The following is a 25,761-nucleotide window of genomic DNA, read 5'->3' on the forward strand; positions in this document are numbered from 1 at the left end:
GTCCGCAGGCCCAGCCTTGATGTTCGGTCCCGGAGCCGCGCCGCCGTCCCCCTTAAAGAGCCAGAAGCAAGAAGATGGTCCGGAAAATCGGCGGCATGAAGACATCCTGTCTTCACCAAGGTAGCGCACAGCACTGCAGCTGTGCGCCATTGCTCCTCATACACACTTCACACTCCGGTCACTGAGGGTGCAGGGCGCTGGGGGGGGGCGCCCTGAGGCAGCAATAAAAACACCTTGGCTGGCTAAAATACCTCAATATATAGCCCCTGGGGCTATATATGAGGTAAATACCCCTGCCAGAATCCCATAAAAAGCGGGAGAATAGGCCGCGAAAAAGGGGCGGAGCCTATCTCCTCAGCACACTGGCGCCATTTTTCCCTCACAGCTCGGCTGGAAGGAAGCTCCCTGGCTCTTCCCTGCAATTCTACAGTACAGTAAAAGGGAAAAGAGAGGGGGGGCATTAAAATTGGCACTGTATACAGTATATTATATAAAAAGCAGCTATTAGGGACATAACTCAGTTAGTCCCTGTATATATATAGCGCTCTGGTGTGTGCTGGCATACTCTTACTCTGTCCCCCCAAAGGGCTTTTGTGGGTCCTGTCCTCTATTTGAGCATTCCCTGTGTGTGTGGAGTGTGTCGGTACGGCTGTGTCGACATGTTTGAGGAGGATAATGATGTGGAGGGGGAGCAGATGCCTTTAGCAGGGATGTCACCCCCTGGGGGTCAGACACCTGAGTGGATGGTATTATGGCAGGAAATGAGTGCACGTATAGACTCCTTACATAAAAAATTTGACGACATGCCGACTGTGGGACAACCGAGTCTTCAGCTCGTGCCTGTCCAGGTGTCTCAAAAGTCATCAGGGGCTCTGAAACGCCCGTTATCTCAGGTGGCACAAGTAGATGTCGACACGGATACTGACACCAGTGTCGACGACGATGAGTCAAATTTAATGCCCGTTAAGGCCATTCACTGCATGATTGAGGCAATGAAAGAGGTGTTAAATATTTCTGATTTACATCCAGGTACCACAAAAAAGGGTATTATGTTTGGGGAGAAAAAACTACCTGTAGTTTTTCCCCCGTCAGATGAATTAAATGAAGTGTGTGAAGAAGCGTGGGCTTCCCCTGATAAGAAATTGGTAATTCCTAAGAAGCTACTAATGGCGTTCCCTTTCCCGCCAGAGGATAGGTTACGTTGGGAAACACCCCCGAGGGTGGATAAAGCGCTCACACGTTTGTCTAAAAAGGTGGCACTACCGTCCCAGGATACGGCCGCCCTTAAGGAACCTGCTGATAGAAAGCAGGAGGCGATCCTGAAGTCTAGGCATTATACTCAGACCAGCTATTGCGTCAGCATGGATGTGCAGTGCTGCCGCTGCGTGGTCAGATAAACTGTCAGAAAATATTGACACGTTAGACAGAGACACGATCCTGCTAACAATTGACCATATAAAAGACTCAGTCTTATACATGAGAGATGCACAGAGGGAAATCTGCCGGCTGGCATCTAAAATAAGTGCATTATCTATCTCTGCTAGGAGATGCTTATGGACTCGCCAGTGGACTGGAGATGCAGATTCCAAAAGGCACATGGAAGTCTTGCCTTATAAGGGGGAGGAATTATTTGGGGATGGTCTCTCCGACCTAGTTTCCACAGCAACGTCTGGGAAGTCAGCATTTTTACCCCATGTCCCCTCACAGCCTAAGAAGGCGCCATTTTATCAGGTTCAGTCTTTTCGGTCCCAGAAAAACAAGCGGGGAAAAGGAGGGTCTTTTCTGTCAAGAGGCAGAGGCAGGGGAAAAAGGCTGCAGCAAACAGCAGGTTCCCAGGAACAAAAGTCCTCCCCCGCTTCCTCTTCCAAGTCCGCCGCATGACGGTGGGGCTTCACAGGCGGAGCCAGGTACGGTGGGGGCCCGCCTCAGGAATTTCAGCGATCAGTGGGCCCGCTTACAGGTGGATCCCTGGATCCTTCAAATAGTATCTCAGGGATACAGGCTGGAATTCGAGGCGACCCCACCCCGCCGTTTCCTAAAATCCGCCTTGCCGATTGCTCCCTCAGACAGGGAGGCGGTGCTAGCAGCGATTCACAAGCTGTATTCCCAGCAGGTGATAATCAAGGTACCCCTACTTCAACAAGGCCGGGGTTACTATTCCACACTATTTGTGGTATGAAACCGGACGGTTCGGTGAGACCCATTTTAAATTTGAAATCCTTGAACACATACATAAAAAAATTCAAGTTCAAGATGGAATCGCTCAGGGCGGTTATTGCAAGCCTGGACGAGGGGGATTACATGGTATCCCTGGACATCAAGGATGCTTACCTGCATGTCCCCATTTACAATTCTCACCAGGAGTACCTCAGATTTGTGGTACAGGACTGCCATTACCAATTCCAGACGCTGCCGTTTGGACTCTCCACGGCACCGAGGGTATTTACCAAGGTTATGGCGGAAATGATGATACTCCTTCGAAAAAAGGGAGTTTTAATTATCCCATACTTGGACGATCTCCTAATAAAGGCACGATCCAAGGAACAGTTGTTAGTGGGAGTAGCACTATCTCAGGAAGTGCTGAGCCAGCACGGCTGGATTCTGAATATCCCAAAGTCACAGCTGGTCCCCACGACACGTCTAATGTTCCTGGGAATGATTCTGGACACGGCCCAGAAAAAAGTGTTTCTCCCGGAGGAGAAAGCCAGGGAGTTGTCTTCTCTAGTCAGAGACCTCCTAAAACCAAAACAGGTATCGGTGCATCACTGCACGCGGGTCCTGGGAAAGATGGTAGCTTCTTACGAAGCAATTCCATTCGGCAGGTTCCATGCCAGGATTTTTCAGTGGGACCTGTTGGACAAGTGGTCCGGATCGCATCTTCAGATGCATCGTTTAATAACCCTGTCTCCACGAACCAGGGTGTCTCTTCTGTGGTGGCTGCACAGTGCTCATCTTCTGGAGGGCCGCAGATTCGGCATACAGGACTGGGTCCTGGTGACCACGGATGCCAGCCTACGAGGCTGGGGGGCAGTCAAAGGGAAGAAATTTCCAAGGACTATGGTCAAGTCAGGAGACTGCCCTTCACATAAATATTCTGGAACTAAGGGCCATTTACAATGCCCTAAGTCAAGCAAAATCCCTGCTCCTACACCAGCCGGTGCTGATCCAGTCAGACAACATCACGGCAGTCGCCCATGTGAATCGACAGGGCGGCACAAGAAGCAGGACGGCGATGGCAGAAGCCACAAAAATTCTCCGATGGGCGGAGAATCATGTACTAGCACTGTCGGCAGTGTTCATCCCGGGAGTGGACAACTGGGAAGCAGACTTTCTCAGCAGGCACGACCTCCACCCGGGAGAGTGGGGACTTCATCCAGAAGTCTTCCAAATGATTGTAAATCAATGGGGTCGTCCACAGGTGGACATGATGGCGTCCCGCCTAAACAAAAAACTAGAGAAGTATTGCGCCAGGTCAAGAGACCCTCAGGCGATAGCTGTGGACGCTCTAGTGACACCGTGGGTGTACCGGTCAGTTTATGTGTTCCCTCCTCTACCTCTCATACCAAAGGTATTGAGAATAATAAGAAAGCGAGGAGTAAACACAATTCTCGTGGTTCCGGATTGGCCGAGAAGAGCTTGGTACCCGGAACTTCAAGAGATGATCTCAGAGGACCCGTGGTCTCTGCCGCTCAGACAGGACCTGCTGCAGCAGGGCCCCTGTCTGTTCCAAGACTTACCGCGGCTGCGTTTGACGGCATGGCGGTTGAACGCCGGATCCTGAAGGAAAAGGGCATTCCGGAGGAAGTCATTCCTACGCTTATTAAAGCCAGGAAAGATGTTGCGGCAAAGCATTATCACCGCATATGGCGGAAATATGTTGCATGGTGCGAGGCCAAAAAGGCCCCAACAGAGGAATTTCAACTAGGTCGATTTCTGCATTTCCTGCAAGCAGGAGTGAATATGGGCCTAAAACTGGGCTCCATTAAGGTACAGATCTCGGCTCTGTCGATTTTCTTTCAAAAAGAACTAGCTTCAGTACCTGAAGTTCAGACATTTGTGAAAGGAGTGCTGCATATTCAGCCCCCATTTGTGCCTCCTGTGGCACCTTGGGATCTCAACGTGATGTTGAGTTTCTTAAAATCACATTGGTTTGAGCCACTAAAAACCGTGGATCTGAAATATCTCACGTGGAAAGTGGTCATATTATTGGCCTTGGCTTCAGCCAGGCGAGTGTCAGAGTTGGCGGCTTTATCATGTAAAAGCCCTTATCTGATTTTCCATATGGATAGGGCAGAATTGAGGACTCGTCCCCAGTTTCTCCCTAAGGTGGTGTCAGCGTTTCACCTGAACCAGCCTATTGTGGTGCCTGCGGCTACTAAGGATTTGGAGGACTCCAAGTTGCTAGACGTTGTCAGGGCCCTGAAAATATATGTTTCCAGGACGGCTGGAGTCAGAAAATCTGACTCGCTGTTTATCCTGTATGCACCCAACAAGCTGGGTGCTCCTGCTTCTAAGCAGACTATTGCTCGTTGGATTTGTAGTACAATTCAGCTTGCACATACTGTGGCAGGCCTGCCACAGCCAAAATCTGTAAATGCCCATTCCACAAGGAAGGTGGGCTCATCTTGGGCGGCTGCCCGAGGGGTCTCGGCTTTACAACTTTGCCGAGCAGCTACTTGGTCAGGGGCAAACACGTTTGCAAAATTCTACAAATTTGATACCCTGGCTGAGGAGGACCTGGAGTTCTCTCATTCGGTGCTGCAGAGTCATCCGCACTCTCCCGCCCGTTTGGGAGCTTTGGTATAATCCCCATGGTCCTTACGGAGTTCCCAGCATCCACTAGGACGTTAGAGAAAATAAGAATTTACTCACCGGTAATTCTATTTCTCGTAGTCCGTAGTGGATGCTGGGCGCCCATCCCAAGTGCGGTTTATCTGCAATACTTGTACATAGTTATTGTTAACTAAATCGGGTTATTGTTGAGCCATCTGTTGAGAGGCTCTATTGTTTCATACTGTTAACTGTGTTTCATATCACGAGTTGTACGGTGTGATTGGTGTGGCTGGTATGAGTCTTACCCGGGATTCAAAATCCTTCCTTATTGTGTACGCTCGTCCGGGCACAGTACCTAACTGAGGCTTGGAGGAGGGTCATAGTGGGAGGAGCCAGTGCACACCAGGTAGTCTAAGATCTTTCTAGAGTGCCCAGCCTCCTTCGGAGCCCGCTATTCCCCATGGTCCTTACGGAGTTCCCAGCATCCACTACGGACTACGAGAAATAGAATTACCGGTGAGTAAATTCTTATTTTTTTCTGTGTATATCAGTCACCCCATACCGATTCTCTGTCTGTGTCCTGCTTTTATTAGCACATAAACCAGGGGATTACGATATTACTATTGTTTGGCTATATTGTACTGTGTGTCCCACGGCTACATTCCTCATAATGTGGGAAACTCCACTGCCGGTCGACTCGCACGGATTGTGGTGTCCTCTTCTCTGCCTGTCACCACTGTCACATCCCTGAAGGAGCTGACAGATAATCAAGTGGAGGGATGCCTGGTTATCTACCTATGACAGTGTCATCTTTCCACCTTAACCAAGAGATTGTGGTTCCGGTATTTATCTCTGCTGGTTTGTCTTCCAAAGAGAGGTCTTTGGATGTGGTACGGGCTCTCCGTATATACAGCTGTGCTCATAAGTTTACATACCCTAGCAGAATTTGTGATTTTCTGGCCATTTGTCAGAGAATATGAATGATAACTCAAACTTTTCTTTCACTCATGGTTAGTGGTTGGGTGAAGCCATTTATTGTCAAACAACTGTGTTTACTCTTTTTAAATCATAATGACAACAGAAACTACCCAAATGACCCTGATTAAAAGTTTACATACCCCAGTTCTTAATACCTTGTTTTGCCCCCTTTAACATCAATGACAGCTTGAAGTCTTTTGTGGTAGTTGTGGATGAGGCTCTTTATTTTCTCAGATGGTAAAGCTGCCCATTCTTCTTGGCAAAAAGCCTCCAGTTCCTGTAAATTCTTGGGCTGTCTTGCATGAACTGCAGGTTTGAGATCTCCCCAGAGTGGCTCAATGATATTTAGGTCAGGAGACTGAGATGGCCACTCCAGAACCTGCACTTTATTCTGCTGTAGCCAATGACAGGTCGACTTAGCCTTGTGTTTTGGATCATTGTCATGTTGGAACGTCCAAGTACGTCCCATGCGCAGCTTCCATGCTGATGAGTGCAAATTTTCCTCCAGTATTTTCTGATAACATGCTGCATTCATCTTGCCATCAATTTTGACCAAGTTTCCAGTGCCTTTGTAGCTCACACATCCCCAAAACATCAGCGATCCACCTCCATGTTTCACAGTAGGAATGGTGTACTTTTCATCATAGGCCTTGTTGACTCCTCTCCAAATGTAACATTTATGGTTGTGGCCAAAAAGTTCAATTTTGGTCTCATCACTCCAAATGACTTTGTTCCAGAAGTTTTGAGGCTTGTCTCTGTGCTGTTTAGAGTATTGTAAGCGGGATGCTTTGTGGCATTTGCGTAGTAATGGCTTTCTTCTGGCGACTCGACCATGCAGCCCATTTTTCTTCAAATGCCTCCTTATTGTGCATCTTGAAACAACCACACCACTTTTTTTCAGAGTCCTGTATTTCAGCTGAAGTTATTTGTGGATTTTTCTTTGCATCCCGAACAATTTTCCTGGCAGTTGTGGCTGAAATTTTTGTTGGTCTACCTGACCGTGATTTGGTTTCCACAGAATCCCTCATTTTCCACTTCTTAATTAGTGTTTGAACACTGCTGATTGGCATTCTCAATTGCTTGCATATCTTTTTATATGCCTTTCCTGTTTTATACAGTTAAATTACCTTTTCCCGCAGATCCTTTGACAATTCTTTTTGCTTTCCCCATGACTCAGAATCCAGGCACGTCAGTGCAGCACTGGATGAAAGATGCAAGGGTCTTTCAGGAGTCCAGAAACTCACTGACCTTTTATACACACACACACTGATTACAAGCAAACAAATCACAGGTGAGGATGGTTACCTTTTAGTAGCCATTCAAACCAGTTTGTGTCAACTTGTGTGCATGTTATCAGGCCAAAATCTCCAGGGTATGTAAACTTTTGATCAGGGTCATTTAGATAGTTTCTGTTGTCATTCTGATTTAAAAAGAGTAAACACAGTTGTTTGACAATAAATGGCTTCACCCAACCACTAACCATGAGTGAAAGAAAAGTTTGTGAGTTATCATTCATATTCTCTGACAAATGGCCAGAAAAATCACAAATTCTGCTAGGGTATGTAAACTTATGAGCACAGCTGTATGTGGAGAGGACTGCCTCCACTCAGAGGTCTGATTCCCTCTTCGTATTGTTTGGTTTTCACAAACGTGGCTGGCCTGCAAACAAGCAAACTTTGGCCAGATGGATTAGAATGGTGATTGCACAAGTTTATGTGCAGGTTGGTCTCCCAGCTCCTGCTGCTATCAAGGCCCATTCTACTCTGTCTGTTGGACCTTCTTGGGCGGCTCGCCGTGGCGCGTCCGCAGAACAATTGTGCAAGGCGGCTCCATGTTCCTCTGGGAACACGTCAGGTTCTGTGCCTTTGATACTTCCGCCTCCCAGGATTCCTTCTTTGGACGCCGGGTTCTTGTGCCCGCTACAGTGCGTCCCCTCCCATGAGGAATTGCTTTATAACGTTGGGGTTAGGATGTTATTCCCTGTGAAATACCAGTGTACCCAGCTGCAGAAAAGGAGATTTATGGTAGACTTACCATTGTTAAATCTTTTTCTGCGAGGTACACTGGATTCCACAGGGCGCCCACCCTGACGCACTTAGCTTCTTTGGGTTTGTATGGCCTTAGCCGCTGGTCCCTTCTCCTCTTGTGAGAACGTGGTTTTATGTGACTAACATCTACCGTCTCTTTACCTGCTACTGCATTGGATTGGTTAACAAAACTGAGCTCCGTTGCACGGAGAAGGGGTTATATAGAGGAGGCGGTGCATCCTGGGAACAGTCAAAGTTTTTAGCCTGTTGGTGCCTCGGATCAAGATCCAACTCTAGACCCCGATTTTATTCCCTGTGGAATCTAGTGTACCTCACAGAAAGAGATTTAACAATGGTAAGTCTACCATAAATCTCCTTATATGAATGTATGTTGAATAAATGTTATATAAAAAAATTTAATTTAATTCCTGGATGTTTCCTCTAGGTATGTTCTTTATTCTCTGGACCTGTATAATGACAGTGCACACTATGCCCTCACAAAATTTAAAAAACAATTCCTCTACGATGAGATTGAGGCTGAAGTAAGTGTTTTGTTTGTTTGCATTCTGATATATAGAGATATATGTACAGTATGTGTGTAAATGTATATAGATTAATGTAACGCAATGTCATCAATATTGTTATGTAATGCACTGTAATTTGTATACATCAGAAAATAGATTTCACCACTGACTATGATAATGCATCCTATGATGGAATCCACTTGAGTCCCTGTCACTCATTAGGGGTGTGTGTGTGTGACTTATCTCTAAACATCCTGCAAAGAAAAACATCTGTCAGCAAAAGCATTGTTTTGTATGTTATTACCTTTCTTTTATTATCCTCAGGTAAACCTGTGTTTTGACCAGTTTGTCTACAAATTAGCTGATCAAATATTTGCCTACTATAAAGTTATAGCTGGCAGGTAGGTACTCCAAAAGCTTTTTGAGGCTCTACTTAATGTAAATGACTTGTTTGCTGATTTTGTGCAATTTATTTCAGCTTACTTTTGGACAAGCGGTTACGAGCAGACTGTAAAAATCAGGGAGCCAACATTGCTCAGCCAGCATCCAACCGTTACGATACTTTGCTGAAGCAGCGCCATGTTCAGGTTAGTGTTTAGCTATAAAACAGTGCTGTAATAAATATAAATTCTCTAACGTCCTTGAGGATGCTGGGACTCCGTAAGGACCATGGGGAATAGACGGGCTCCGCAGGAGATAGGGCACTTTAAGAAAGCTTTTGATTCTGGGTGTGCACTGGCTCCTCCCTCTATGCCCCTCCTCCAGACCTCAGTTTTTACACTGTGCCCAGAGGGAAATGGATGCACTGCAGGGAGCTCCCCTGAGTTCTCTGCATAGAAAGCATTTTTGTTTGGATTTTTTCTATATTTTTACAGGGAGCACTGCTGGCAACAGGCTCCCTGCATCGAGGGACTGAGGAGAGAGGGGCAGACCTTCTTAAATGATAGGCTCTACTTCCTCGGCTACTGGACACCATTAGCTCCAGAGGGGGTGAACACAGGTTCGTCCTGGGCGTTCACTCCCAGAGCCACGCCGCTGTTCTCCTCACAGAGCCAGAAGAAACGAAGTCAGAAGACGTCTCAGGCGGCAGAAGCCTTCAGAGCTTCACTGAGGTAACGCACAGCACTGCAGCTGTGCGTCATTGCTCCCATACACCTCACACACTCCGGTCACTGTAAGGGTGCAGCGAGCAGGGGGGGCGCCCTGGGCAGCAATATAACACCTCTCTTATGGCAAAAGACAATATACATGTACAGGTGGGCACTGTACATGTATTTAAAAGAGCCCCCGCCATTTTTTAATAACTTTGAGCGGGACAGAAGCCCGCCGCCGAGGGGGCGGGGCTTCTCCCTCAGCACTCACCAGCGCCATTTTCTCTCCACAGCACCGCTGAGAGGAAGCTCCCCGGACTCTCCCCTGCTTTACACACGGTGAAAGGGGGTTTGAAGGAGAGGGGGGGGCACATAATTGGTGTTTTATTACTACTCAGCGCTTCTGGAAAAGGGCATTCTGTGTTTTTTCCCCCCAGAGGTATAGCGCTGGGGTGTGTGCTGGCATACTCTCTCTCTGTCTCTCCAAAGGGCCTTAAAGGGGATACTGTCTTCAGAAAAGAGTTTCCCTGTGTGTGTGAAGTGTGTCGGTACGCGTGTGTCGACATGTTTGACGAGGAAGGCTCGCTTAATGTGGAGGTGGAGTGCTTGAATGTCATGTCGCCGTCGGCAACGCCGACACCGGAATGGGTGGATATGCTGAATGTCTTAAATGCAAATGTCAATCTATTGCATAAAAGGTTAGACAAGGCTGAAGCTAGGGATCAGTCAGGTAGCCAGACCATGCCTGTCCCTGTGGCGCCAGGACCTTCGGGGTCTCAGAAGCGCACCATATCCCAGATCGATGACACAGGTACCGACACGGATACTGACTCTAGTGTCGACTATGAAGATGCAAAATTACAGCCGAGGGTGGCAAAAGGTATTCGGTACATGATTATTGCCATTAAAGAGGTTTTGCATATTACTGAGGAACCCCCTGTCCCTGACACGAGGGTACACATGTATAAAGGGAAAACGCCTGAGGTCACCTTTCCGTCCTCATTTGAGCTGAGCGAATTGTGCGAAAAGGCTTGGGAATCTCCAGATAGGAGACCACAAGTTCCCAAAAGGATTCTTATGGCGTATCCTTTTCCACAAACTGATAGGATACGATGGGAATCTTAGCCTAAAGTAGACAAGGCGCTGACACGCTTATCCAAAAAGGTGGCTCTGCCTTCTCTGGATACGGCTTCCCTCAAGGATCCTGCTGATCGCAGGCAGGAAATTACCATGAAGCACATTTACACTCATTCCGGTACTATTGTTAGACCGGCTATGGCGTCGGCCTGGGTTTGTAGTGCTGTTGTGGCATGGGCAGATTCCTTATCTACGGAGATTGACACCTTAGATAGGGATGCCATTTTAATGACCATAGAGCATATCAGAGATGCTGCCTTGTATATGAGAGATGCTCAAAGAGACATTTGTGTATTAAGCTCCAGAATAAACGCTATGTCTATTTCTGCTAGGCGGCTCTTGTGGACCCGACAGTGGACGGGAGACGCCGATTCAAAGCGGCATATGGAGTCCTTGCCTTACAAAGGGGAGGAGTTGTTTGGAGACGGCCTCTCGGACCTTGTCTCTACTGCTACTGCTGGTAAGTCGAATTTCTTACCTTATGTCCCCCCGCAGCATACAAAAAAGGCACCTCATTATCAAATGCAGTCCTTTCGTTTCAATAAGAGCAAGAAGGTACGGGGATCGTCCTTTGTTGCCAGAGGAAAAGGCAAGGGAAAAAAGCTGCACACAGCTAGTTCCCAGGAGCAGAAGTCCTCCCCTGCATCTGCAAAGTCCACCGCATGACGCTGGGGCTTCCCGGGGGGAGGCAGATCTAGTGGGGGCTCGTCTTCGGTTTTTCAGCCACGTCTAGGTTCACTCGCAGGTGGATCCCTGGGCATTAGAGATTGTTTCTCAGGGATACAGGCTGGAATTCGAAGACTTGCCTCCTCGCCGGTTTTTCAAATCGGCTCTGCAATCCAAAAATTGTATATTCAACAGGTGATTGTCACAGTTCCTCATCTCCAGCAAGGAGAGGGATATTACTCAACCCTGTTCGTGGTCCCGAAACCAGACGGTTCGGTCAGACCCATTTTAAACCTAAAATCCCTGAACCTGTACTTTGAAGAGGTTCAAGTTCAAAATGGAATCACTCAGGGCGGTCATCGCCAGCCTGGAGGGGGGGGGGATTGGATGGTGTCCCTGGACATAAAGGATGCTTACCTTCATGTTCCGATATTCCCCCCTCACCAGGCGTTCCTGAGATTTGCCGTGCAGGACTGTCACTACCAATTTCAGACGTTGCCGTTTGGGCTTTCCACGGCCCCGAGAATTTTCACCAAGGTAATGGCGGAAATGATGGTGCTCGTGCGCAGGCAGGGTGTCACAATTATCCCATACTTGGACGATCTTACAAAGGCGAGATTTCGGGAGAAGTTGCTGGACAGCGTGTCTCTGTCCATGAAGACGTTGCAGTTACACGGCTGGATTCTCAATACACCGAAGTCCCAGCTAGTCCCTACAACGCGTATGACCTTTTTGGGCCTGATTCTAGACACGGACCAGAAAAAGGTTTTTCTTTTTCATCCACTAGGGGTCACTGGAGTACTCTTGGGATATGGACGGCTTCCACAGGAAGTAGGCACTGAATAAATTAATATTGAAACTACACCTCCCCTCCATATCCCTGAGTACCTCAGTGGTTTTTCTGTGCTCGACACAGTTAGTAGGCTTGTGGCTTTGCTGCCACAGAGGTCCACATTTCATTGGAATTTTTTCTAAGTTTTTTCTTTTTTCAACGATTTACCACATCCCTTCCCCCCTTCCAATAGGCTCACGCTGCCGCCCCACTGTGTGGGATACTGTGTGTGTGTGTGTGTGTGTGTGTGTGTGTGTGTGTGTGTGTGTGTGTGTGGTCCCCCGCCGCTCTGAGCTGCGTCAGCCACATGGTTTTATGCATAGGCCGCTCCATGAGTAACTTTGCTGCCACAGTGATGTTCCCTGCACACAGAAATGTCAGGGTCACTGGATAAAAGATCATGATTCAACTCTTATTGATAAAGGGAATACAGCAGCGCTGCATATGTATTACAATAGGCTATGAAGTCTTTGTTAAAACATGATACAAGTTACATGTGCAGGTTTGAGTGCAACATAAGATGTTTATTAAATCTGCCTACATAATTATAAGTCGGCACTTTGTGTTATACTGTGAGCATGGGGATATATTAACCATGCTTCCTGTTGTTTTCCTGTTGTATTTCCAGAAATTTCCTGTGTTACATCTCTCCTCCATTGAAGGCGCAGGGTGTTAAGGGGAATTTGGGATCAGGCATATTGCTGGCGTGCACTGCACTTGGCCAGATATATATTTATAGAGACACCTTAGTGCTATTTACTGAGTCGTGCAAGTTGTCTTTCTTTGTTTTTGTTTTTTTGTATTGTCTGTCTGCATTGGTAAGACACCAGCAATTACTAATAAGCAGTTTCCCTGCCATGTCTAAAACATGGGTATACACTTACTAATTATTTATTTCATAAACTGTTTATAATGATCCTAAAGACTGCAAATCTGAATCATGGCTGTGGCAGCCAAATACTGGCTTGGTTCACTGTTGTAAAGTAAGATATGTTATATCAATTGGTCAGCACATGGTGCTTATAAAACAGTATCTGTAGAGCACTGCAAAGCCTGCAGCAGCTTTGGCTTAATTCACTTGGCCACACCACACTGGATACGCCCAATCTCATCTGATTTTGGAAGCTAAGCAGTGTTGGGCCTGATTAGCCACCTGGGAGTACAAGGTGCTGTAGGTATTTTTAATCTACAGCCACACCACTCTGGATACGCCCAAACTCATCTGAGCTTGGAAGCTAAGCAATGTGCATAGTGTTTTGCCATCTGGGGGAAACTGGTGATCCAACTAGATTGCATACTAATACATGCTAGTTCAAACTGTTAAAAATAGCTCAGTTGGAGCTTACACTATCAATATAAACCTACCATAGGTTTAACAGTCAGGATAGCTCTCCAGAGGCTGCTCCCAAGAGCGCGCTCCCGGCGCCGGCCACTAGATAGGGCCCATTAACTAAGCTGTGGTTAAGCAGCAGTCATCTCAGGTTTTAAGCCTGTGTGAGCTCACATTTAGTTTCAGACTTCTAAAAAATTTATTATACCTCTGTATCAGGATATATCTGGATATTTGTATATGGGTATATAATATATATGTGTATGTATACATATATGGAATATATATATATATTTATTAAGGTCTGAGTATGTGTGAATATACATTGTTGTATGTATGTGTAGATAGATATATATATATATATATATATATATATATATATATATAATATGCTGACATTAAAAATCTATTTTGCAGTAAGCAAGACTAATTGGTCAGCACACAGTGCTTATTAAACAGTATCTGTTGAGCACGGCAAACATGGTGAGTTCAGGCCTCATCTGCAGCAGCTTTGCTTATTGTTTTTACAGGTGGCTCTGTAGCTAAGTGGTTAGGCTTTCAGGCCACAGTGAACATTGTGATTGCATGGACACTGGTTCAGATCCTGGTTTTAACAGGTGTTAAAAAACAAAACAAAAAAACAAAACAAAACAAAAAACATGGTAGGACACCATTTTCTTTTAACGTTACTTCCTGGTTCTTTCCCGGAGGTTGCTGCTCTACAACACTTAGCCTCTGGAGGAGCGGTGTGTTGTTAGGAGTTTAATTTATTAATTGTTTTTTGTACAGCATGACTCTACAGGAAGATTCACTATTGCTGGTAACCACATGCACGGTAATGCAGGTTAATACACACGTTACTTCCGTGGTGTACTTACTGGTTGGAGTACATGATCACTAAGTCTAATGCATAGTCAAACAAGCAGCTTCGCTGCAAAGTCGGTCACACAGTGTGTCGGACAAATACGAATCTGGGCCAGAGGCGCAATGTATAACGCATCTGACTATAGATAACAAGATTGTAGGTTCGTCTCCTACCTGGCTCGTTTAAGTTGTCGTGATCGTATAGTGGTTAGTGCTCTGCGTAAAAACTGCTGACAGACCCTTACCGGTCCTCTTTTGGGGGAATACGGGGGCATGTACTGCCTGAAAGGAAAAAAAAAATAAAATAAAAAAATAAAATTATTTTTTTTACTGTTTCAGTTAGATTGTTGCGGTCGATTTACCGCCAGCCCTCATAGCACCAGGCCAGTGCGTCAGGTTCTCAGCGAAGGCTGAACGATTTCCAATGAGAGACAATTACAATTATTGGGTGTTTTACTACCTATCGGAGTGTACCCTACACAGCAGTAGGGCTGTTGCTTCGCCCTGCTTTGGTAAGGGTTTTGAGGTAACAAGGCTGTAGGGGCAGGGCACTCCAGTTCAGGTTTGCCCTAAATAAAGACCACCTTACACTTCTTGCTACCTACAGCTTCTTTGGACGTTGGCAGTTGGTTCTTGCGTTTTCAGCTTCGCTAGTGGCGCATAACGTCCACTTTGGCTACGTTCCTAACAGGCGGAGTCGGATTCCAAACGAGATAGATCGCAGACCAAGTGGGGGGGGGGAAATCTGATTTCCTACCATTGTCTACGCGAATTCCTGAACGATTCCGTCTCAACGACTTCAATTCCTAGGCATGATTCTCGATACGGTAAATCAAAGAATTTACCTACCCGAACAGAAAGTACAGGTCATTCGTCATCTGGTACAATTAGTGCTCAAGCCACGCACAGTCTCGGTTCATTTGTGCATTCGCCTATTAGACACAATAGTGGCGGCTTTCGAAGCGCTTCAGTTCGGAGGACTTCACTCACGTCCTTTTCAATTGGATGTGCTCGCACAGTGGTCGGGCTCGCATCTGCAGATTTACCGCAGGGTGAGGTTGTCTCCAAGGGCCAGAGTGTGTCTACTCTGGTGGCTCAAAGTACAGAATCTAACCGCAGGGAAACGGTTCGGTGCCTGGAATTGGATAATTCTCACGGCGGACGCGAGTCTCAGAGGTTAGGGAGCTGTAGTTCAAAATTATCAGCTCCAGGGTCTCTGGGCGGTTCACGAAAGATTGCGGTCTATAAATGTCCTGGAACTCCGGGCAATTTACAATGCGCTACGACAAGCAGTGCACAGGCTGCAGGCTCAGGCTGTTCACGTGCAGTCAGACAATGCGACGGCGGTCGCATACATCAACAAACAAGAAGGAACGAAAAGCCGTATGGCAATACGGGAAGTAGCTTAAATCCTCTATTGGGCCGAGTATTACCAAATGATATTGTCGGCAGTAGTCATTCCGGGAGTGGACAACTGGGAGGCGGATTATCTCAGCCGTCTGAATTTTCAAGGAGAATGGGCATTAAATCCAGAAGTATTTCACATGCTGGTCCAGAAATGGAGTTACCCGCAGGTGGACCTGATGGCTTCTCGCCACAATCATCAAACGTCCCAGGTCGTGTCCAGAACGAGAGATCCAAAGGCAGTGGCAGTGGATGCTCTCACAATCACGTAGCCATACAGTCTCGTGTATCTGTTTCCACCATTTCCACTGCTCCCTCTGTGGCTAAAACGGATCAAAGGAGAGTCCGTCACAGTTATACTAGTGGCGCTTCTTTGGCCTCGGAGAGCTTGGTTCTCGGATCTCCGCGGTCTACTCGCAGTCGGTCTTTGGCCGCTCCCACTACGTTCTGACCTGTTTCAGCAGGGTCCGTTCCTTTACCCCGATTTAGCGCGGCCGCGTTTGACGGGGTGGCTGTTGAGACAGCCCTCTTAAGAAGAGAGGGCATTCCAGAATCGGTTATACCAACCATGTTACGAGCTAGGAAGCCGGTTACGGCAGCTCATTATTACAGAATTTGGCGTGCCTATGTAGGTTGGTGTGAAGCTCGGAAGTTTCCGACATCATCTTTTAAGTTATCCCGTCTTTTGTTATTTCTACAGATGGGGTTAGATAGAGGTCTGAGTTTATCCACACTTAAAGTGCAGATATCGGCGTTGTCCATTTATTTTCATAGTAGATTGGCCCTATTGCCGTCGGTTCACACCTTTATGCAGGGTGTCCTCAGAGTTCAGCCTCCATTCACTCCACCTACTGCGCCATAAGACTTGAATCTGGTTTTTAGATTTCTTACAGTCTTTTTATTATGAACCCTTACAACAAGTGGATATTAAATTTCTCAATTGGGAAAACAATTTTTCTTTTAGCGCTAGCGTCAGCAAGGCGTGTTTCAGATTTGGGTGCTTTGTCGTGCAAGCCACCGTATTTAGTGTTTCATGATGACAGAGCGGAACTCCGGACGAATTCCGCTTTTCTACCAAAGGTAGTGTCATCTTTTCACATCAATCAACCAATAGTAGTTCCTGTGTTACAGGAGACTCTGGTAGGTTGGATGTGGTACGCGCATTACGCATTTTTGTATCCCGAACGTCGACCGTTCGTTAGACGGATACGTTGTTTGCTCTCTCTGATGCTGCCAAGATGAGTTGGCCAGCTTCTAGGCAGACCTTATCCAGTTGGATTAAACTGACCATACGTCAGGCTTACCTTCATGCTAGGTTACAGCCGCCTACATCAGTAACAGCTCATTCCACACGGGCTGTGGGAACATCATGGGCAGCGAGTCGTGGAGCTTCTACGACACAGCTTTGCCGGGCGGCCACATGGTCTTCGGTCCACATGTTTGTGCGCCTCTACAAGTTTGATACGTTGGCGGCATCAGCATCTAGCTTTGGCCGCCTAGTGTTACAGGTGCCAAACAGCTCTCCCGCCCACGGGGGGAAACTTTGGTACGTCCCAAGAGTACTCCAGTGACCCCTAGTGGATGAAAAAGAAAATAGGATTTTGGTACTTACCAGGTAAATCCTTTTCTTTGAATCCATAGGGGGCACTGGACGACCACCCAGAGCAGTTTACCTGGTTTGGGGTAGGTTCAGTAGATCTTATGGTAACACATTTTCACCGACTGGTTCAGATTAACAAGTTCTAATCAGTTATGGTGTCAACTGTTTAGTTGTCAGTAATGTTGTGTCAACTTTATTGTTGTCCGTTATGTTATATGTAATTCTACACTGTCAACCTCTCTATCGCTCCTGTTCGGCTCAGTAAAAAACACTGAGGTACTCAGGGATATGGAGGGGAGGTGTAGTTTCAAAATTAATTTATTCAGTGCCTACTTCCTGTGGAAGCCGTCCATATCCCAAGAGTACTCCAGTGCCCCCTATGGATTCAAAGAAAAGGATTTGCCTGGTAAGTACCAAAATCCTATTTTTTTTCCGATCGAAAAGGTTCAGGAGCTCATAGCCCTGGTCAGGAACCTATTAAAGCCAAAAAAGGTTTCAGTGCATCATTGCACACGGGTTCTGGGGAAGATGGTGGCTTCATACGAGGCCATCCCCTTCGGCAGGTTCCATGTGAGGACTTTTCAATGGGACCTCTTGGACAAGTGGTCTGGGTCCCATTTACAAATGCATCAAAGGATCACCCTGTCTCCCAGGTCCAGGGTACCTCTCCTGTGGTGGCTGCACAGTGCTCACCTACTAGAGGGTTGCAGGTTCGGCATTCAGGACTGGGTCCTGGTGACCACGGACGCAAGCCTCCGAGGCTGGGGAGCAGTCACACTGGCAAGAAATTTCCAAGGTCTCTGGTCAAATCTAGAGACTTGTCTCCACATCAACGTCCTGGAGTTGAGGGCCATATACAACGCCCTGCGTCAAGCGGAGGAATTGCTTCGGGGAAAACCGGTTCTGATTCAGTCAGACAATGTCACGGCAGTGGCTCATATAAACCGCCAAGGCGGAACAAGGAGCAGAGTGGCCATGGCAGAAGCGACCAGGATTCTACGCTGGGTGGAAGGCCATGTAAGCGCACTATCAGCAGTGTTCATCCCAGGGGTGGACAACTGGGAGGCGGACTTCCTCAGCAGGCACGACCTGCATCCGGGAGATTGGAGACTTCATCAAGAAGTCTTCGCAGAGATCACGGGTCGGTGGGGACTGCCTCAAATAGACATGATGGCATCCCGTCTCAACAAAAAGCTAAAGCGGTATTGCGCCAGGTCAAGGGACCCTCAGGCGGTAGCGGTAGACGCTCTGGTGACACCTTGGATGTTCAGATCGGTCTGTGTGTTTCCTCCTCTTCCCCTCATACCCAAGGTGTTGAGAATAATAAGAATAAGCAGGGTCAGAACAATCCTCATTGTTCCAGATTGGCCACGGAGGACTTGGTATCCGGAGCTGCAAGAGTTGCTCACAGAAGATCCGTGGCCTCTTCCTCTAAGGCAGGACCTGCTGCAGCAGGGGCCCTGTCTGTTCCAAGACTTACCGCGGCTGCGTTTGACGGCATGGCGGTTGAACGCCGGATCCTTGCAGAAAAAGGGATTCCGGAGGAGGTCATTCCTACCCTGATCAAGGCTAGGAAAGACGTGACGTTGAAACATTATCACCGTATATGGCGAAAATATGTTTCTTGGTGTGAGGCCAGAGCTGCTCCTACGGAGGAGTTCCATTTGGGCCGTCTACTTCACTTCCTTCAAACAGGAGTGAATTTGGGCCTAAAATTAGGGTCCATAAAGGTCCAAATTTCGGCCTTATCCATTTTCTTTCAAATAGAATTGGCCTCTCTTCCTGAAGTACAGACTTTTGTGAAGGGAGTGCTGCATATTCAGCCTCCCTTTGTACCTCCGGTGGCGCCTTGGGATCTTAACGTGGTGTTACATTTCCTCAAGTCACCTTGGTTTGAACCACTCAAAACAGTGGAGTTGAAATACCTTACGTGGAAAGTGGTCATGTTGTTGGCATTAGCTTCGGCAAGGCGTGTTTCGGAATTGGCGGCTTTATCACATAAAAGCCCATACTTGGTTTTTCACGTGGATAGGGCAGAGTTGAGGACTCGTCCTCAATTTCTGCCAAAAGTGGTCTCATCTTTTCATGTGAACCAACCTATTGTCTTGCCTGTGGCTACACGGACTTGGAGGATTCCGAGTCCCTTGATGTGGTCAGGGCTTTGAAGATTTGTGACCAGAACGGCTAGGATCAGGAAGACTGAAGCTCTGTTTGTTCTGTATGCGGCCAACAAGGTTGGCGCTCCTGCTTCAAAGCAGACTATTGCTCGCTGGATCTGTAACACGATCCAGCAGGCGCATTCTACGGCAGGATTACCATTGCCTAAATCGGTTAAGGCCCATTCCACTAGGAAGGTGGGCTCTTCTTGGGCGGCTGCCCGAGGGGTTTCGGCATTACAGTTGTGCCGAGCAGCTACTTGGTCGGGATCAAACACCTTTGCAAAGTTCTATAAGTTTGATACCCTGGCTGAGGAGGACCTCCTGTTTGCTCAATCGGTGCTGCAGAGTCATCCGCACTCTCCCGCCCGTTTGGGAGCTTTGATATAATCCCCATGGTCCTTACGGAGTCCCAGCATCCTCAAGGACGTTAGAGAAAATAAGATTTTACTTACCGGTAAATCTATTTCTCGTAGTCCGTAGAGGATGCTGGGCGCCCGTCTCATGTGCGGACTTCTTCTGCAAGACTTGTTTATAGTTATTGCTTACATAAGGGTTATGTTATAGTTTATCGGTTGACCCGAGGCTATGTTGTTGTTCATACTGTTAACTGGGTAGTTTATCACAAGTTATACGGTGTGATTGGTGTGGCTGGTATGGATCTCGGCCTTAGGTTTACAAAAATCCTTCCTCGTACTGTCCATCTCCTCTGGGCACAGTTTCCCTAACTGAGGTCTGGAGGAGGGGCATAGAGGGAGGAGCCAGTGCACACCCAGAATCAAAAGCTTTCTTAAAGTGCCCTATCTCCTGCGGAGCCCGTCTATTCCCCATGGTCCTTACGGAGTCCCAGCATCCTCTACGGACTACGAGAAATAGATTTACCGGTAAGTAAAATCTTATTAGCATGGACAGCTCTCTTCTAGGCTAATTGAATATAGAAAGATATTATTTAGCTAACTGATTGCCCATACTACCTGTGTTCCTCTGCCAGCCTATTACTGTATCTGGAAATCAACTATGCATTTTGCATATAATAAAAATGCCAGAACATGCATATATCGTAGTGTAATAGCTGTTTAATTAAAGCATGTAAGAAGAAAATAAAACGCTTCAGGCACTGGTCTGAATATCGACAATAATAACAGTGAAAAACATCTGTTTGAAATGTGTATCTAAACCAAACTTCTGTGATGGGCTCGCAAACCACAAAGAGAATACCAATATCACAGCGCTGCAATCAGACACAATTGCATTAAGACTGGAAAGAATGCAAGCCTGCAATAACCACGTAGTTTTGCTCTTGTGCTGAACCAGCTGGGCTCCTATTCTCTGCATACAACCTATTCTGCGGTGTGCTCATAAACCTGCTCTACTTTGCTACATTATTGTTTATCATATCTGCCCGATCCAAGCGGCTCCAGTACCTGTGCTGACCTGATACTGCTTGGGGACTTTTTTGCTGTAATATCCTTGGGGTCCTGACTTCGCATCCAGTGCTGCAATGGTGAAAGGAGGTCAGAGCGCGGCGAACGCCGCTGCAAAACTGGAGAAATTTGCTAGGTCGCAACAGGCATCTCATTCGGCAAAGCAAGGTGACACTGACCCATCCCCGCCTGCGGCTGAGGTCGCTGCCCCAGACCCCACTGAACAGGTTCAGTCTACCCAGCAAATACTACAGGCCATTTTTGCGTCTGAGCAGAGGGTCACGGACAAGATTGGGCAAGTCCAGGCGGACGTCTCTCTCCTAAGACAGGATCTACAAAAAATCCGGGAAAGAGTGGGTGAAACTGAGCATCGGATATCGGCTCTGGAAGACACTACATCACCCTTACAATTGAAAGTGGCCGATTTGTCTACCCAGGTGATATCTATGCAGAGTAAAATGTCCGATATCGAGGGGAGACTACGGCGCAACAACGTTCGGTTTGTTGGGCTCCCTGAGAGGGCAGAGGGCACCTCCCCGGAATCCTTTCTGGAAAATTGGCTCATTAAATTATTTGGCAAAGAAGCATTTACCTCTCAATTCGCGGTGGAACGAGCGCACAGGCTCCCGCCTAGACCGCCACCACCCGGGGCTCCGGCTAGAACATTTATTGCTCGTTTCCTACACTTTAAGGACCGTGACGCTATACTCCGCATGGCCCGGACTCAGGGCCCTATCCAACTAGATGGACATAATATATCCGTTTTCCCTGACTTTGCCCTGGAGGTGCAAAAGAGTAGATCACAGTTTCTGCATGTTAAGCGTCAACTCCGTGACCGCAATATACAATACTCTATGTTGTTCCCGGCCAAACTGAGGGTGGTGTCCGATAACACCACTCATTTCTTCTCCACTCCTCAAGATGCTGCTGCATGGTTGGAACGACAGCCTCGTCCTCCTCGTTGATGTATTAGCATACACTGTTGATTTGTTACTTTCTTATTGCTGGCTAAGCCTAACTGTTTCAAATTATGTTACGCTAGTCATGCTGTGAATATATATGCAATGTACTAGGGGGGTAATGCTGAGCAGCCTAATGTTGATATTGATCTTTGTCTCGTTTTTATACGTTGGGGTACGCTGCTAGATATGTTTTTCCTTTTTTTTTTTTTTCTTCAGGGTTAGGGTACTACTTCTACTGGTACTCTGTGGAGAGTTTATGCCGAAGATAGTGTAGGGGCATTTCTTTGGGATCTTAGTTAGGCCCCTATCCCTTAGCTTAGTTACTTTGGTGGGAGTTATGGGATCCAGGTATACCTTATGTTCGCAAGGTGATACAGGGTGGGTGTTGGGGGGGTTAGTTTGTTTTTTTTCATGCCATCAACTTTTGCCTATGTGTGTGTTCTGCTACACTGCGTTATTAGGTGATACAGGGTGGGTGCGGGGGGGGGTTAGTTTATTTTTTTCCAAGCCATCACTTTTTAGCTCTGTGCGTATTTTGCAAAGACGCGTATTTTCTGCATTATGTTGCTTTGTGCTCTTATGCCTCCAGGAACGTAGGGGGACTGGTTATTCCTGTCCCTATGTACTGTTGGCTCAACGTTGCTATGCTGCGATGCCAGGCTCTGCTATATGTCTCTTTAACCTATCCTGTTATCCCTCTCCGTTATGATTTCTATGTCTACTGTTTCTGAAGGGCTCCGTCTGCTCAGCTGGAACGTTCGGGGATTGAATGAAAAAATCAAAAGATCGTTAGTCCTGACTCAGGTTAAAAAATATCAGGCAGACATAATTTGTCTTTCTGAAACACATTTGCATGGAGGTAGAGTGTTGGCGCTTAGAAAGCCCTGGGTCAGTCACGCGTATCATTCCACCTTCTCTAGCAATGCAAGAGGCGTTTCTGTAATGATTAAAAAGTCCGTACAATTTCATATGGATGAATGTGAAACTGACCAATATGGCAGATACGTCTTCCTACGAGCCCATTTTAACAGCCGACTGTTTAATATATTAGCAGTATATGTCCCCCCGCCATATAACAATGAGGTCCTCCGGCACGCTGCCCGTTTTCTGGCCCGGTCCCCTGCTACCCCTGTGATATGTCTGGGAGATTTTAACAATGTCATGGACGGTGGCATGGACAGGTGGAGGGAGTCGGTTGCGTCTTCCCCTCCCCTGGCGTCCCCTACCTCATTCGCAAGACTGGTGGGGGAAATGGGGCTGGTGGATATATGGAGATGTCGAAATCCCGCGGCCACTCAGTTCTCCTGTCAGTCCGCTACCCATCACGCTTTTTCTCGTATTGATTTGGTGTTGGTTTCCCATGGTTTGTCCCCGGACGTGCTGGCGGTGGATTATCTCCCTAGGGGCATATCGGATCATTCTCCTGTTTTGGTCACAGTTAATATAGGTTGGGAGCGGGGAGCAAAAATGTGGAAGCTTAATCCCTTTTGGTTGACTCTGCTGGGGAAGGGTGAGGATCTGATGGCCGCCTGGGAAGGGTTCCAGGAAGATAATTCACTATACAGTGTTCTGACAATGAAGCATGATGCCTTTAAGGCGTTTCTGCGGGGCTCCTTTATAAAGCGGATCTCTGAAGTTAAAGCGTTCAGTAAAAGGGAGGAGATGCGGTTGGAATATTTGTGCCAGCAGTTGGAATCTCAATATCTTAATACCCATTTGCGGTCTGATGAATTGTTGTGGAAGAATGCGCAGAGTGAGTGGTCGGATTGTTTATTTGAGAAATCCAGGCGTAGACTCCTTTTTGCGGGACATGAGCAGTATTTTCGGGCTGAGATGAATGGCAGCTATTTGGCCTTTTTGGCCCGGTCTGATTCCCCTAGAACAGTAATTCAGTGTGTGAAAAACTCTGCTGGCCAAATGTGTTACTCTGGATCAAAGGTGGCGGAGACTTTCCGTAGTTATTATTCCTCGCTCTACGCCTCCCGAGCCGGTTACTCTGATGATCAGCTGGGGGATTTTTTGGCTCAGTTGACCTTGCCATGCTTGTCCCGGGAGGACTCTGGGGCTCTGGATGCACCTATCACGGTGGAGGAGGTGGAGGCTGCGATCCTGTCTCTCCCGGCGTCTAAGGCACCGGGATCAGATGGACTTCCGGGCGAGGTCTATAAAAAATACATTACTTTTTTTGCCCCCTATCTCCTACAACTGTTTGAACTACTCTTAAAGGGTGGGGCCCTCCCGCGCTCTATGGCCGAGGCCAATATAATTGTCCTGCTGAAACCAGGGAAAGACCCCCTGCTCCCCGAGTCCTATCGACCCATTTCCCTCCTCAACACTGATGTAAAAATATTGGCAAAAATCTTGGCATCTCGATTGAATTTGGTAATTACAACGATAATTCATCCAGACCAGACGGGCTTTATGCCGGGTAAGTCCACGGCCCAAAATTTACGTAGATTGTTCTGTCATCTCCAGAGAAATGATGTGGGGGGATCAGACGCGGTGGTGGTGTCCCTTGATGCGGCCAAAGCGTTCGACTCCGTGGAGTGGAGGTACCTGTGGGGGGTGCTGGAGAAATTTGCCTTTGGTCCTCGTTTTATTGGCTTTATCCAATTATTGTATTCCTTACCTGTGGCTCGTGTGGCGGCCAATGGTTTCACGTCTGAGCTTTTTGCACTGGAGAGGGGCACTCGACAGGGCTGCCCCCTGTCTCCTGCACTGTTTGCGATGGCCATGGAGCCGTTGGCCGCCCTGCTGCGAGGTGATGGCGGAGTCAGGGGAGTTGAAATTGGGGGTCATGTGGATGTGGTGGCGCTATACGCGGATGACATGCTACTCTTCCTGCAGGACTCTGATGACTCCCTACGAACAGCATTACAAGTAGTGGAGAATTTTGGTATCTTTTCCGGTCTGCTAATTAACTGGGACAAGTCCCACATTTTTCCTGTCTCTGGCCTTCTTCCCGAAAACACACAGGGGGCGTATCCTTTGCAATGGACACTGCGATTCAAATATCTAGGCATCTGGATTACTCCTATGGCGCGTAGCTATATGGCCCAAAATATAGACCCCATACTAGCGACATTTAAAGAAAAGGCACATAGCTGGAAAAAATTACCGCTGTCTGTCCTGGGTAGGGTCAATTTATTTAAAATGGTGATGCAGCCAAAGTTTCTCTATGCTCTACAGAATTCCCCGGTCTACCTTCCCAAGAAGATCTTTACTGTTATTGAGGGAGTTTTATCCTCATTTATATGGAGTGGCAGGCAGGCGAGGGTCTCTATAAGAACGATGTGCAGATCTCAGGTGTCTGGCGGAGCAAGCCTCCCAGATCTCAGACTATACTATGTGGCCACTCAGTTGGCCCATCTGAGTGAATGGACTGGGGACTCTCTGGGGGATACGATGAGGGGGTTTCTGGCTGAGCGGACGGAGTGCTCTCCTGCTTTCTCTCTCTCTCCTCTTCAACTTCTCCTTTCTGGTCTCTCAACGTCTGGCATGCCTCCCTTGTTGCGTCAAGCCTTGCTTATCTGGCGTTATGCGCACACTTTGTATGACTGGGAGGGACATGATACCTGTACTCCATTGTGGTTCAATAGTGCATACCCTGAGCTATATGAGATGTCGCTAGATAACATATGGATTGCTAGGGGAGTCGTGGCACTGGGTCAGCTATACCACGGTGGAGTGCTGAAGTCATTTCAGCAACTAAAGATCGAATTTGATGTGCCTAACACAGCTATGTTCCGATACTTTCGGCTTAGACATGCTGTACAGACCCAATTCCCTCACGGCCCGCCATCGATGGCTGACTCACCTGTTAAGACGCTGCTTGCTTCAATGAGCCGGAGGGGGAAGGTGTCTACCATATATGCTGCTTTAAATAACAATAGCTATCCCGATCTATTAAACAATCTCCGTACTAAATGGGAGACTGATTTAGGGCAATTGTCCCAAGAGCAGTGGCTTCAGATTATGAGTTCACTTAAATAC

General features: G+C 47.4%; 1 protein-coding gene across 6 annotated transcripts in view; it reads left to right on the forward strand.

The window, feature by feature from the left end:
* Nucleotides 1-25,761, forward strand: part of CYFIP1 (cytoplasmic FMR1 interacting protein 1) — a 414,017-nt gene that overhangs the window by 210,911 nt on the left and 177,345 nt on the right. For all 6 annotated transcript variants that reach the window (XM_063953279.1, XM_063953277.1, XM_063953278.1 and 3 more), the window contains exons 18-20: nt 8,224-8,320; nt 8,627-8,703; nt 8,781-8,889. In XM_063953279.1, the coding sequence (XP_063809349.1) occupies nt 8,224-8,320; nt 8,627-8,703; nt 8,781-8,889 (283 nt within the window). The remainder of the gene's footprint in view (nt 1-8,223; nt 8,321-8,626; nt 8,704-8,780; nt 8,890-25,761) is intronic.

This window comes from Pseudophryne corroboree, chromosome 2 (genome assembly GCF_028390025.1).
Source record: "Pseudophryne corroboree isolate aPseCor3 chromosome 2, aPseCor3.hap2, whole genome shotgun sequence".
NCBI lineage: Eukaryota > Metazoa > Chordata > Amphibia > Anura > Myobatrachidae > Pseudophryne > Pseudophryne corroboree.